This window comes from Cervus canadensis, chromosome 8 (genome assembly GCF_019320065.1).
Source record: "Cervus canadensis isolate Bull #8, Minnesota chromosome 8, ASM1932006v1, whole genome shotgun sequence".
Classification (NCBI taxonomy): domain Eukaryota; kingdom Metazoa; phylum Chordata; class Mammalia; order Artiodactyla; family Cervidae; genus Cervus; species Cervus canadensis.
Genome location: NC_057393.1, coordinates 29,552,567 through 29,566,142, shown reverse-complemented (window position 1 = coordinate 29,566,142; position 13,576 = coordinate 29,552,567). Strand labels below are relative to the sequence as shown.

The following is a 13,576-nucleotide window of genomic DNA, read 5'->3' as shown; positions in this document are numbered from 1 at the left end:
AAAAACTAAATCAGTTCAGTTCAGTCGCTCAGTTGTGTCCAACACTTTGCGACCCTATGGACTACAGCCATTGGCCTTCTCTGTCTATCACCAACTCCCAGAGCTTGCTCAGACTCATGTCTGATGAGTCGGGATGCCATCCAATCATCTCATCCTCTTGTCATTCCCTTCTCCTCCTGCCTTCAATCTTTCCCAGCATCAGAGTCTTTTCCAATGAGTTAGTCCTTCGCATCAGGTGGCCAAAGGACTGGAGGTACAGCATCAGTCCTTCCAATGAATATTCAGGACTGATTTCCTTTAAGATTAACTGGTTTGATCTTCTTGCAGTCCAAGGGACTCTCAAGAGTCTTCTCCAACACCACCATTCAAAAGGCATCAATTCTTCGATGCTCAGTTATCTTTATAGTCCAGCTCTCACATCCATACACGACTAGTGGAAAAACCATAGCTTTGACTAGACAGACCTTTATTGTCAAAGTAATGTCTCTGCTTTTTAATATACTGATATAGACTGGCTATTTTTATTTTGGTATATTCAGAATAAGCTTGATCCGTTAAACTGGAAGGCACAGGCAGGGTAACTTCCAAACTTATAAGAAGCATCATACCATCTTAGAGTGGATCAACGTGAGTAAACACCTATCTAACTTCAAGAACATCCTGAAGTCTCAGGATACGCACACAAACAAAAAGCAAGTAGTCGGTGCAAAGCATACACAAAAAGCTCCTAAGAGAAGAAGCACCGAGGTTTCATCACTTCCAACTGATCATTATCTTCACTACCTAAGGCCAAACAATCCAATTCAAGGTTCACATTCTTGGCTTTATGTCTTTATTGGAATGGAATTTGGGCACTAAAAGCAAGAAAATTGCTCAAATTACTTTGATAAAAATAAATAGTCCAAGAATTAATTCACAATTTCTAGTTCTTCTCAAGATGACTCCTTCAGGAATCTGAGAAATCAAGGTTTTGAATTTTAATTAAAAATAAAGTTAGGACTTTTGGGAAGGAGAATGACTTTGTTTTGTTTTTCTTAAATATGAAAACATACTTTATTATTATTATTTTTTTAACTTTCATTTTGTATTCTTTAATCAGTATGCAACACTATGAGTGAACAGTTGTTCTGGTTTTACTGATCTGAAATGTTACCTTGTTTTTCCAGTAAATTCTTTTTTTTTCCCCCAATTATTTTTATTAAAAAATATGGAATGCTTCACAAATTTGCGTGTCATCCTTGCACAGGGGCCATGCTAATCTTCTCTGTATCGTTCCAATTTTAGTATATGTGCTGCCAAAGCGAGCACGAAAACATACTTTAAACATATTTTTTCTTTTTCTTAAAGAAGACCAAGGATATGTTTTTTGGATGTACTTCATAACATCCAAATTAACAAATTACTTACTGCCTACTAGCTCTGCTAGATACTGTGCTGGAAAAATGAAATGAAAAGACAGATGTAGCTCCTTCTCTAATGGAGCTATTATGTTAGCAGAGGAGACAGACAAACAAAAAACCACAGCTCAGTACAGTGAGGGCTGGGATAAAGAAGTACAGAATGCTATGGTGGGCACCAAACCTCAAAGACTAACTATATCATGGAGACTCTATTCAATTAGCACAGAACATTTCTTCGGGTTTTACCTACCTTTCCACCAACATCCTGAAGAACTATGTTTTCAGGTTTTAGATCACGATGTATAATTTTGTTTTCATGCAAATATCGGATTCCAGATCCTAAATAAAGTTTAAAATGCATTTTGAGGTAATAAAAAAAACACTGAAATAAAAAAAATTCAACTCACATTCTGTACAGATTTGGTCTGATGCTCAATTTTATATGGACCATCATAACTACATGATTAACGATTTTATAGACACTCAAATTTTCTCCACAAAAATATGGTAACATTAATCAAAGACTGCAGAATTACAATATGTTCCCATTTAACTTATGAAAATTAATATTAAAAAGAAATGGAACAAGCAATTGAAAAAAATCCCTGTATTATCATTGGAGCCTTTCCTTCTGATCTAACTCACCCTCTTCAACTAGACTTTGGCCTCCATCATCTAAGAAAAGAAACAAGATCAAAATATATAGAGAAACATAATTTGGCCTTCTGAGCTCTCTCCAAGGGCCTATGTCCTGGTTATTTTAGAAACTTTTCAGGAGTAATTCTGATTAAAAAGAGATTTCACCCTAAGAATACGTATGCCTGTGAGAAGCAATGTCCCTGGTAAATAAATTTACTATGTTAATCAGGGAGGAAGGAATGAATAAGATCACTTCACACCATTTTTTGTTTTTTTTTTGGCAACTAGAATATCTATCAGTCAAATGGACACAGACAACACAAAAAATAAAAAGCAAAATATCCCAGCTTTAAATTAGCATCAACAGTAATACTTAATTTTTTCTGATAATTTCTTTTTTTTTTTTAAAAATATGGAACGCTTCACGAATTTGCGTGTCATCCTTGCGCAGGGGCCATGCTAATCTTCTCTGTATCGTTCCAATTTTAGTATATGTGCTGCCGAAGCGAGCACTGATAATTTCTTAAAAATAAAAAATTTCTTATACTTAAAAACCTATGCTTTGTATAGTTTATCAACAATTCTAATTTCCAAGCAGTATACACTCTTACAGACCAAATGGGCATTAAATTATGATGGAACTTTCATACTGATTACATACCTATATCACTCAGTAAAGAAAGTATCTGGCTTTCTTTAAGTCCACAGCAATTTTCTGGTTTGTTGAGTAGCTAAAGGAAAAAAAAAATCTAAAAATGTATATTGCCAATATTGCTGGGCAGTAATACTGATACATTAACCATTCTACTTTGAGTGAATAAGAAAATTAGTCATGATTAAGAAAATATAAGGGGGAAAAATTACCAAATCCACACAGAGGACATGTAAATTTCATGACAAAATTTATACAAGTAAAAATAATGGGAGAAGGTATTTGAAATTTTACAAGGTTGAAAAATCTCACAGATAAATATATACAAATAGTCATATGATATTTAAAATAATAGTCACTTTAAATATATAAAAAGAGCTTCCAAGGTGGCACAGCAAGAGCCATGGGTTTGATTACAATTACTGGATGGGGAAGACCTCCTGGAGAAGGAAATGGCAACCTGTTACGTATTCTTGCCTGGTAAATCCTATGGACAGCCCATAGGGTCACAAAAGAGTTGGACATGACTTAGCAACTAAACAACAACAACAACTGGTAGATTTAAAATGAGATGGGAAAGAAAGATCTGCAACAGAGAAACATTAACACTAAACATTGATATTGTGATCTAAAACCATCCCATTCTGCAAACACCACAACCATCAACAAAAATATTCATGTTCTAAAGCAGCAGTCAGCAAACATTACTTGTAAAGGGCCAGAGAGTAAGCTCTTTAGGCTCTGCAAGTTATGCAATCTCTGTCACCACTACTCGACTCTGCTACTATTGTAAGAAAGCAGCCACAAAAACAGATAAAAAAGGCCATAGTTTACTGACTCTTACTCTAGATTATTGTACTGAGTGGGATTCAAATACTGTTAAAGTTCGTGATTTATTATCTCATCATCTCAAAACATCCACACTACCTTCCGGAGATCTCCTCCAGAACAATATTCCATTGCTAGAAGAGGCACATCGTTAATCAAAAAATTCAGTTCCTCAGGAACGTCACAGGCCTTTACAACATTGGCGTGGTTCAACCTAACAAGGGGAAAGCATTATAATAAAAAATTTGTTTCCAATGAAAAGGGACTGAGTTTTAAATTGTAGTTAATTGGGGGCAGTGGGGGGACGAAAGACTGACTTTATTTATAATATTCTAATTTCTCATTTGTATAATTAAAAATTGATACTTGTTTAAAAGTTTTTAACTTGTGTACAAATACATGTTTTTCAATAAATATTGAATCACATTATATATTGTTTCCTAACATCTTTTTTTAAACTTAGGAATATATCATATCACCATCATCATCACACAGTGGTCTCTAAACTGGAGTAAGAGTCCCAGGGCCCAGGGACCTAAAGAAACAGCATTTCCATGTGTAGAGCCTGAGGAATTGTATTGTTAAAAAGTTTTTCTAGTGATTCTTCCACATAGTCAAGTTTGAGAACCATTAAAATGCATTGAGAACACTAAAGTCAAAAAGTGCTTATTTCAAATCCAGGATCTGTTACCTATCAGTAGTATGACTCTATAAGCTTCAACTTTTTCTTTAGCAAAGAGATAATGCCTAAACACAGGGTTGCTGTGACAACTAGAAGATATGGGTAAACCCTTATTAGCACTCTACCTGTGGAGGTTTTAAAACATAGCCACTTCTCCCTTCAAGAGCTTAATTCTCTTTCCCTGGAGTAGAGGCTGTATTTAGTGACTGATTTCTAACAAATAAGAAATTATTTGGAAAGCATAAAGTGTAGCTTCTGAGGGAAGATCATAAAAATATGTCCGCTTGCTCTCCCTCCCTCAGATCACTGACTCTGGGGAAAGTCAGCTGCTATGTTATGAAGACATTCAAATTTCCCAATGGAGAGAGAGGCACATGTGGTGGGGAACCAATGTCTCTAGCCAACAGACACTAAATGAGCTTTGAAGTGGATATTCCAGCCCCACTCAAGCCTTTGGATAACTGCAGCCCCAGTCAACATTTTGAGATGTTTCAGGAGGGATCTCTTGAGTCAAAACCACCTAAGTCACTCCCAAATTCCTAAACCACAGAAAGTGTGAGACACCAAACTTCTGTTGTTTTAACCCACTAAGCTTAAGGATAATTTTTTACAAAGCAATAGATACACTGTTTAACAAAAGTAGGTGAGAGTTAAAAAAATTTAAAAATGAGAGTAGTGATTGCTATTTAACTATAAAGTATAACAGATAAGCACTGCCCGAGACCCAAAAGAAACAGATTTTGCCCTCGGAAAGCTGAGTCTGATAAAACCTAGCTGACATTTTGTTTTGTTTTTGGAGCAGAGAAAGGTTTACAGCAGGGCCATGCAAGGAAATGGTGGCTCATGCTCCAAAAAACTCCAAGTTCCCTGAAGGACTTTTTGTTTTTCTTCAGTATTATACTATCATTACCTAGATAACTATTTAAACAAAACCTACTTAAGCATGATGTGATGTTATTATTTGAAATAAAACACACATATTTAATGAGAAAGAAAAAAATAAGTTCCCCAAAAGATCCTAAGAAGAATGGATTCCTAGTCTCTTTCCCTATGACGATATCTGGCTGGGTTGCAAAACTGGGGAAACTTAAGTCATCAAGTACACTTACTTCTTCATGATCTGGATTTCATGGCACCACCGTTCTCTGTTTTTGGTACTTAGCTCTAGGCGACAAGACTTAATTGCTATTTTGAGATCAAGTTCCTGCCAAAATAGAAAATCAACAGATTATAAATTAGGTTCTTGTGCAGATATACTTGCTATCAAAGAAATGCCAACTTGGGGAAACAAAACTCTTAGCTTTACTAATTAAACATATGTATCCACAGTTCTCTTCAGCCAATGCTTCTACCAAGTAAGCCATGAGACTATTAAACTAATGCTTTTAAACTGACCTTCAAACACCAAAGCACACAAGCAAAAAGTTACTGAGGCTGATCCTGTAAAAGATCTCTTCAGAACACCATCTCAATACATGCTGCTAGAATATAAAAAGACTCTGTCTCCCCAACAACCCCTTTCTGAATTTAGTCAAGACAGCTAAAAAGGGTCCCAGGTTCCAGCATAACTAGAATGTGGAGAATAATTCAGGGCTCCCTGCCTCAACAGTAAGAAATAGTTTTAATATGACCAAATCTAATACAAAAAAACTCCAAAACTATTTCCTAATTTTTGCATTTCAAATGACATTAAAAGACTCCTAACAATGGCTGTATATTTCCATGTCTAAAAAACGGACCTAACAGCTCTTGCCTCTATGACTAGTAATTTAGCCAATTCTAACTGAAATTAAACCCAACCTGATGCACATTACAGGAAGTAGCCAGACCTCATCACATTCTGGCAACAGTAATAATGCAGCCCAGGAACAGGAAGCAAGACACAACTTGTATAGGATGGTCTGAAATGGGGGACAGCAAGAAATAAGATAACTGATGTATAGAGAGAGAGTTGGAGAAGGAAACGGCAACCCACTCCAGTGTTCTTGCCTGGAGAATCCCAGGGACGGGGGAGCCTGGTGGGCTGCCGTCTATGGGGTCGCACAGTCGGACACAACTGAAGCGACTTAGCAGCAACAGCAGCAGAGAGAGAGTAAGGAACTAGGACAGGCTACAATCCAACCTAACCTGTGTCCTCCCTCCCTTCAACCTCTCATGAGTAGATACTGAGCTGCTGCTAGGTCTCATGTACATTTTTACCACTATAGAGTCAATTTGGTACAACCATGAGCAACATTAAGTCCTAAATTCTCATGAGAGTAAGGCAGAAAGCTATCTATTTCAAAAAGATTTCATCCTACAGGATCCTTCAACCTCTCAGTTTATATTTCAGCTACTCTTTGAAGGCGTTTCTCACTCTACCTTTTCACAGAGAATGCTCTGTTGAAAGTTTATACATGTCCAGCAAAACAAAAAAAGAAGAGTTCAGTGCTAAGAAAAAAAAGGTAATAGTAATATTCAGGAGATGAATGGTGGTGATGGCTGCACAAAATGTGAATGTACTTAATGCCACAGAACTGTACACCTAAAGATGGCTAAATGGCAAATGTTATGTATATTTTGGGGCTTCGCTGGTGGCTCAAAGGGTAAAGCATCTGCCTGCAATGCGGGAAACTTGGGTTCAATTTCTGGGTCGGGAAGATCCCCTGGAGAAGGATTGGAAAATACTAAGCTAAATTAGTTTCTATTAGTTTCTTTACTATAGGACTTCACAGAGTTTTTAATATACTATTGTGGGTTATGACTCTCCAAATGAAGAAATATTATATTCAGCATTTATAGAATGTATTGACCACAGTATCCTTTTTTCAAAGCATTTTACAAGATTGGTTTTTCCAAACACATTGTGAGAAGTGCCACCCTATATCCTAGGAAGAGTTCTTTGGTTATTTCACCATGCTTCGACATCACTTTGCAAATACCTTCATTATATAGGTTACCACACTGTACTTAAAGTGTTTCTGTGTCTACTTCTCTCACTAGACTTGAAATTTTTTGAGAGCAGAAAATACTGTTTTTGTTGATTCTGGTACCATCAGCAGTCAGCTACCCAATAATCAGTTAAATAAACCATCTCACATCCTTTTCTCTTTCTCGTTGTGATTTAAGAGGGGTAGATGAAATATTGAGATATGGCTTCCACCAAAACACAAGGATCTTGAAAGCCAAACTCAAAGCTCTAATTGGAAAAGTAATGATACTGTTTCCAAGTCTTACCTAGAGTATTTCTTCTCTTCTCACTACAGACTCAGTTGTCAAATGTCTCAGTTCTGGGGAAGGGCCACTGTGAACATCTGGAAAGTTCCCGAGAGATTTCTAAGATTCTAGAGGAAGCTAAATCTCTTCCATTTAAACAGTGATGAATTCCAAAGACATCCTCTGCCAGAGGATGTGGGGAGGAGAAAATTAGGGAGGAATTATTATTTAAAGACTCATGTCCTGGAGGCTCAGATGGGAAAGAATCTGCCTGTAATGTAGGAGACCCAGGTTCAATCCCTAGGTGGGGAAGATCTCCTAGAGAAGGGAATGGCAACCCACTCCAGTATTCTTGCCTGGAGAATCCCATGGACAGAGGAGGCTGGCGAGCTACAGTCCGTGGGATCTCAAAGAGTCGGACAGAACTGAGCAACTAACACTTGCTCTTTCTTTCATTGTTTAAAGGGTACAGACTTTCAATTTGGGAAGATGAAAAAATTCTGGAAATAGACAGTGATGGCTGTTGCACAACAATGTAAACATACAATGTCACTGAACAGTACACTTTAAAATGATTAAAATGGTAACTTTTATGTTATATATACTCCATCACAATTTTTTTTTAAAATTTGATGTATTCATTCATCCCCAGCCAGGGACCAAGCAAAGCAGTCACATAAGCATGCGAGCACGCAAACTTCTTTTTCTTATGACCAGACTGATGGGCAGGTTCAGATAAGGCCACAGGCAACATTCTGCTGGAAGTACTTGGCCCCTTCTCTTTACTCTTTGAGTGCCTTGTGTCTGATGGTGAAAATTATTAAATTTACTACTTGTCTGGCTGTCAAAGTACTTAATGTGTGGTCCTTCACCTTCCTTTCTCCCTCTTTCCAAGACTCTCTCCTATGCTCTATCTAGAAACATGCTTCACAAAATTTCCTGTTATATCAGTGACATTTGTCACTGTAACTGCCACACAAACAAGCCTAATCCTCCCAGGTAGACTCCCATCTACCCTACCTCTCTCCCTATGCTGTGAGCTCTCTACTCACATCCATATTTCTTAGGACAACAAATCATGATTCCCCCTTTTGAATCCACTTCTTAGGTCATAGGCCAATGCATTTTAGTAACAGCTTAACTGTTCATCTTGTCTTATATGTTTTTCCACAAAGATTTACCTTTTATAAAAAATCTTCGAGGACACCACTTTTATCTTGACATTTCCTTTTTTTAACATCAGTTAATGATGATGAAGATGATGACAACAGCAACAACATAGCAGCAGCAGGAGCTAATATGTGAGAGCTTACCATAGGCGTGGCACTTATAAACATCTTATTTAACTCTCAGACTTATGATGTATATACATTATTATAACCATTTTACATATGATAAAATAAAAGCTATACTGCAGGGAATATTGTTCCAGGGTCTATAAAGCTAATGGGTCTGAGAATGTCTTTCAAGAGAGCATGTGCTGTGCTAAGTCTCTTCAGCTGTGTCCAACTCTTTGCCCCCCTATGGACTGTAGCCCACTAGGCTCCTCTGTCCATAGGATTCTCCAGGCAAGAACACTGGAGTGGGTTGCCATTTCCTCCTCCAAGAGATCTTTCCGACCCAGTGGTCAAACCGTGTCTCTTCTGTCTCCTGCATTGGCAGGCGCATTCTTTACCACTAGCACCACCTGGGAAGCCCTCAAGAGAGCATGGACCCCCACAAATGGTAATGCATAAGGCTGTATGAGTGTGCATCTGTGCATTTATCTGGGGAAAAGGTTCATAACTTTTATTGGTATATGAAAAGACTGGCTCACACATGATTGTTAAATGCTGCTACAATGGTTAAATATTTTCAGTTATTTTCAGTTAAATCGAAGCACAATTTCCGAGTCTAATGTTAACTGTCTTCAACCTGCTAGAGGACCTCACCCTCAATCTATCTCCTCCCCTTGTGAATCCACGATCATTTTCACCAGCTGTTCCCTACTTAGAACGCATCCCCAATTCCAAAGCCTACCCAATGAAACCAAAAGCTTGACTGCGGACCCACTATGACACCGTCCTTGTCTACTCCAGGCCCTACAGACATCACAAGGCCTGCAAGCACACACAAAACACACACACATTCCAACAGGCAGCCCCTCCTCAGCCCCATCTTCTCACCCACTTGTGCTCACAATACACTCTGATATGTGTGTACCTCCCACACCCTGACTCTAAATTCAGAGGGACACGTACGTACCATCACGCTCTGTAAACACATCTTGACAGCCATAACAAAAGTTCTCCCTAATAGCTCTCTCTCACACACTGCCCCAGGACCTCGGATAAACCTCAGACTCAATCGCCAGGCTCACAAATACAATCCGTCCTCTGTTCTCTCTCTCTCTCTCTCACATACACAGACACATACTGAGCCTCACAGGCCCACAACACTGCCCAAGGTCTCACCGACAATCTCTCACGTACTGACAGGCACTGTGTTCCACAGGCGCCCTGACAAACACCCACCGCCGCTCCCTCGCGCGCCCCGCCTCACCCGATGTTGATACAGGCAGACGTTCCCGAAGCCGCCGGTGCCCAGCCGCTCCCGCATCTCCCAGGGCCCGCCCGCGCCCGGCCGCAGCCCCGGGGGCCGCTCCATGGGGCGGGAGAGCTAGCGGCCTGAGGTTCCGCCACTGTTTCGAGGCCGGTTCCGGGCCGCAGAGGCTCGCGCGTCTTTCTTCTCGCGAGAGGTAAGCGTCATTTCCGGTAACTGCGGCAGCAAAAAAGCCCGCCCCGAGCCCCGCCGGCGAAACGGTGGGGAGGAAGGTGGGTACTTTCAATCCCCTCTCTCAAAAAGTTCCCTAGGCATTTTCGTAGCTGAGAAAACCCACATGTGTTTTTCCAGTCTTCAAAAATATAAGCTCTCCAGGGTGGCGGCGGCGGCGGCGGCGGCGGCGGCGGCTCGGCCAGTACTCCCGGCCCCCGCCATTTCGGACTGGGAGCGAGCGCGGCGCAGGGACTGAAGGCAGCGGCGGGGGCCAGAGGCTCGGCGGCTCCCAGGCCTGCTGAAAATGACTGAATATAAACTTGTGGTAGTTGGAGCTGGTGGCGTAGGCAAGAGTGCCTTGACGATACAGCTAATTCAGAATCACTTTGTGGATGAATATGATCCTACGATAGAGGATTCCTACAGGAAACAAGTAGTAATTGATGGAGAAACCTGTCTCTTGGATATTCTCGACACAGCAGGTCAAGAGGAGTACAGTGCAATGAGGGACCAGTACATGAGGACTGGGGAGGGCTTTCTTTGTGTATTTGCCATAAATAATACTAAATCATTTGAAGATATTCACCATTATAGAGAACAAATAAAAAGAGTTAAAGACTCTGAAGATGTACCTATGGTTCTAGTAGGAAATAAATGTGATTTGCCTTCTAGAACAGTAGACACAAAACAGGCTCAGGACTTAGCAAGAAGTTACGGAATTCCTTTTATTGAAACATCAGCAAAGACAAGACAGGGTGTTGACGATGCCTTCTATACATTAGTTCGAGAAATTCGAAAACATAAAGAAAAGATGAGCAAAGATGGTAAAAAGAAGAAAAAGAAGTCAAAGACAAAGTGTATAATTATGTAAATACAATTTGTACTAAAAAAAAAAAGAAAAAAAAATATATAAGCTCTCCAAATATATATATATAAGCTCTCCCTTAAAATCACTTTCCAAGCCAGTCTTGGCCGTATTCGTCTTTTCTAAACTTAAGGTTGTCTCCACCCCTGTCAATGGCACCCCACTCCAGTACTCTTGCCTGGAAAATCCCATGGACGGAGGAGCCTGGTGGGCTGCAGTCCACGGGGTCGCTAAGAGTCAGACACGACTGAACGACTTCACTTTTATTTTTCACTTTCATGCATTGGAGAAGGAAATTTTCGCAACCCACTCCAGTGTTCTTGCCGGAGAATCCCAGGGACCGGGGAGCCTGGTGGGTTTCCATCTATAGGGTCGCACAGAGTCGGACACGACTGAAGCGACTTAGCAACAGCAGCAGCCACCCCAGTCTACTCTTCACCTTTTTTCAGACCTTTCCTCCAGCCCCACCACCCGCTGAGCTGCCACTGATAAAGGCCACCGAGGATTTAAATATCGCGAAATCCGAAGAACTAGAAAGAATTCTGCGCTAACAGGCCTGCTGATGCATTAGGCTTCATAGTTCACTTTTCTTCTCTTAAATGACTTCGTATGCATCTGTTCTAGGATCTCCCCTATAACCCCAGACAACTCAAGGATGTGACGCTGTTCCGGGGTAAAGAAGGCTCCGCCTGACTTAGGGAGCTTTTCCCTAAAAGCCTCACAGAGCTTGCTGTCAGGAGTACCTCCAGTTGTGGGTTTGCCAGCACGGTAGTTCCTCATTGTGGGGATTGTTTCCCACACGCAAGGCAGAGCTGCAGAGGCAAGCTTCCGATATCTGTTGGTGCAACAGTAAGTGCTTCCGAGTGGCAGACTGCCTTAGAATAGGGGCGCCAACTCCACATTTTCACTGAGTTGGTTGTATGCTTCATGGAAGTTGAGGATCTCATCAATCACTCCAAGGTATGTCAGCATGGAATCAAATTCTCTAAGTGAGAGTTACCTTAAGCCTGGTCATTTGACCCTCCTTTGAGATTATGTGCACTTGGACCATCATTTGTGCAGCCTGGGTTGTGAACTTAAAATTCAGCTAACATTTTGGACATGACTGTGCCACTAGAGATGTAGCATGTTGAGACTTCTAAAGGTGGATACAGTAGGTGCACCACAGCAGTGCTGCTGTTTTGAAAGCATTGAATGGACATTGTTATAGCAACTGTTGTCCCCAAAATCCCTGAATATTGCAGCCAGGATGTTAAACACTGTAAGATACAAACCATGTTGTATAGTAGCTCACCAGTAACCTGTGTGTAGTATCCAAAATTCTGATTTCCCATATATGCTTGCTAGTCATGGAGCTGGAGCGTCAGACTTGAAGGTGGTACACAGTACCGCCAAAAGCATGTCCCTTACAGCCGGGCAGACTACACAGATTGTGACAGACTGTTCAAACAGAATGAAGTACTCATTTGCTCAGTGGGCAGCATCTGGCTCTGGAGTATATCTGATAGCCATGCTGCTGCTAAGTCACTTCAATTGTGTCTGACTCTGTGCGACCCCATAGACGGCAGTCCACCAGGCTCCCCCATCCCTGGGATTCTCCAGGCAAGAATACTGGAGTGGGTTGCCATTTCCTTCACCAATGCATGAAAGTGAAAAGTGAAAGTGAAGTCACTCAGTCCGGTCGACTCTTAGTGACCCCATGGACCACAGCCTACCAGGCTTCTCTGTCCATGGGAGTTTCCAGGCAAGAGTACTGGAGTGGGGTGCCATTGCCTTCTCTGCTGATAGCCATAGGTAGGGCCAAAATCCCATAATTCTTACTTGGAAGAGCTATGAAGGGATGCTGAAGACCCTTAAGTGGCCATCTTTGCAGGAACTGGGTTGTTTCCCATAGTTCACTTTTTGAGGTTTTTCTGAATTAAAGAAAAAAATCCTGGCTGGTTACCTTCAGGCTCCATCCTCTTCAAGCCTGCCAGCTTGTTTTTTCATGTGTAAAACAGAGGTAATAATACCTACCTCATAGCTATCTTATGAGGGTTAAGTAAGAGTGTCTGGGCCGTAAGTGTCCAGTATATAGGAGCAGTTATTTTTCTTTGGCTTCTAAGATAAGGCATTCTCTTATGATCAGTCCCTCTCTGCTCTTTTTCCATGTACTTCTTGGATCACTCGATTTCCAGGCACTCCTTAAATACTGATATTTCTCAGGTAGTCTTCTTATAACTGCATTCATCCTATCTCTTTTCATCCATTCTCTTAACTTCACGTGTGGGCTATATCCTGATGAGCCCCCAAACCCTATCAGCAATCCAGAGGGCCTTGAATTTGTAACTATCAAACAGCAACTAAAGCTCACTTCTTGGTAAAGGAGAACTCATCTTTTTAAAAATCTTGCCCTTTCTCTTCCCAATTAGACTGTAAACTCGGGGACAACAGGAATCATGTTGGGACATGGCTATACTCCTGGAGTCTAGAAAAATGTCTAGTACAGAGGAGTTAAGTATTTGCTGAAGGACTGAATGAGTTCTTTTCTATCACTAAGATGAATTCTATAAGGGGAAAAT

The 13,576-nt window shown here is 40.7% G+C and overlaps 2 protein-coding genes and 2 non-coding genes across 5 annotated transcripts in view; 1 reads left to right on the top strand and 3 right to left on the bottom strand.

Annotated features, from left to right (window-relative positions):
- The window catches only part of CHUK (component of inhibitor of nuclear factor kappa B kinase complex), a 38,581-nt gene extending 28,458 nt beyond the window's left edge, over positions 1-10,123 (bottom strand). The window contains exons 1-5 of one of the 2 annotated variants that reach the window (XM_043475743.1): positions 9,938-10,123; positions 5,311-5,405; positions 3,619-3,733; positions 2,701-2,770; positions 1,651-1,739 (exon numbers count right to left, since the gene is read on the bottom strand). In XM_043475743.1, the coding sequence (XP_043331678.1) occupies positions 1,651-1,739; positions 2,701-2,770; positions 3,619-3,733; positions 5,311-5,405; positions 9,938-10,042 (474 nt within the window). In that variant the 5' untranslated portion in view covers positions 10,043-10,123. The remainder of the gene's footprint in view (positions 1-1,650; positions 1,740-2,700; positions 2,771-3,618; positions 3,734-5,310; positions 5,406-9,937) is intronic. The other variant, XM_043475742.1, reaches the window with a different exon arrangement.
- Positions 1,202-1,308, bottom strand: LOC122446976. The gene has a single exon (XR_006271106.1). It is a non-coding gene; the product is annotated as a U6 spliceosomal RNA (small nuclear RNA).
- LOC122446966 lies at positions 2,446-2,552 on the bottom strand. The gene has a single exon (XR_006271096.1). It is a non-coding gene; the product is annotated as a U6 spliceosomal RNA (small nuclear RNA).
- A 57-nt stretch (positions 10,124-10,180) lies between the features above and the next one.
- On the top strand, positions 10,181-11,282 carry LOC122446047 (GTPase KRas). The gene has a single exon (XM_043475747.1). It carries the CDS (start codon positions 10,455-10,457, stop codon positions 11,019-11,021), a length of 567 nt encoding a protein of 188 aa, XP_043331682.1. The 5' UTR covers positions 10,181-10,454; the 3' UTR covers positions 11,022-11,282.
- Positions 11,283-13,576: the final 2,294 nt, after the last annotated feature.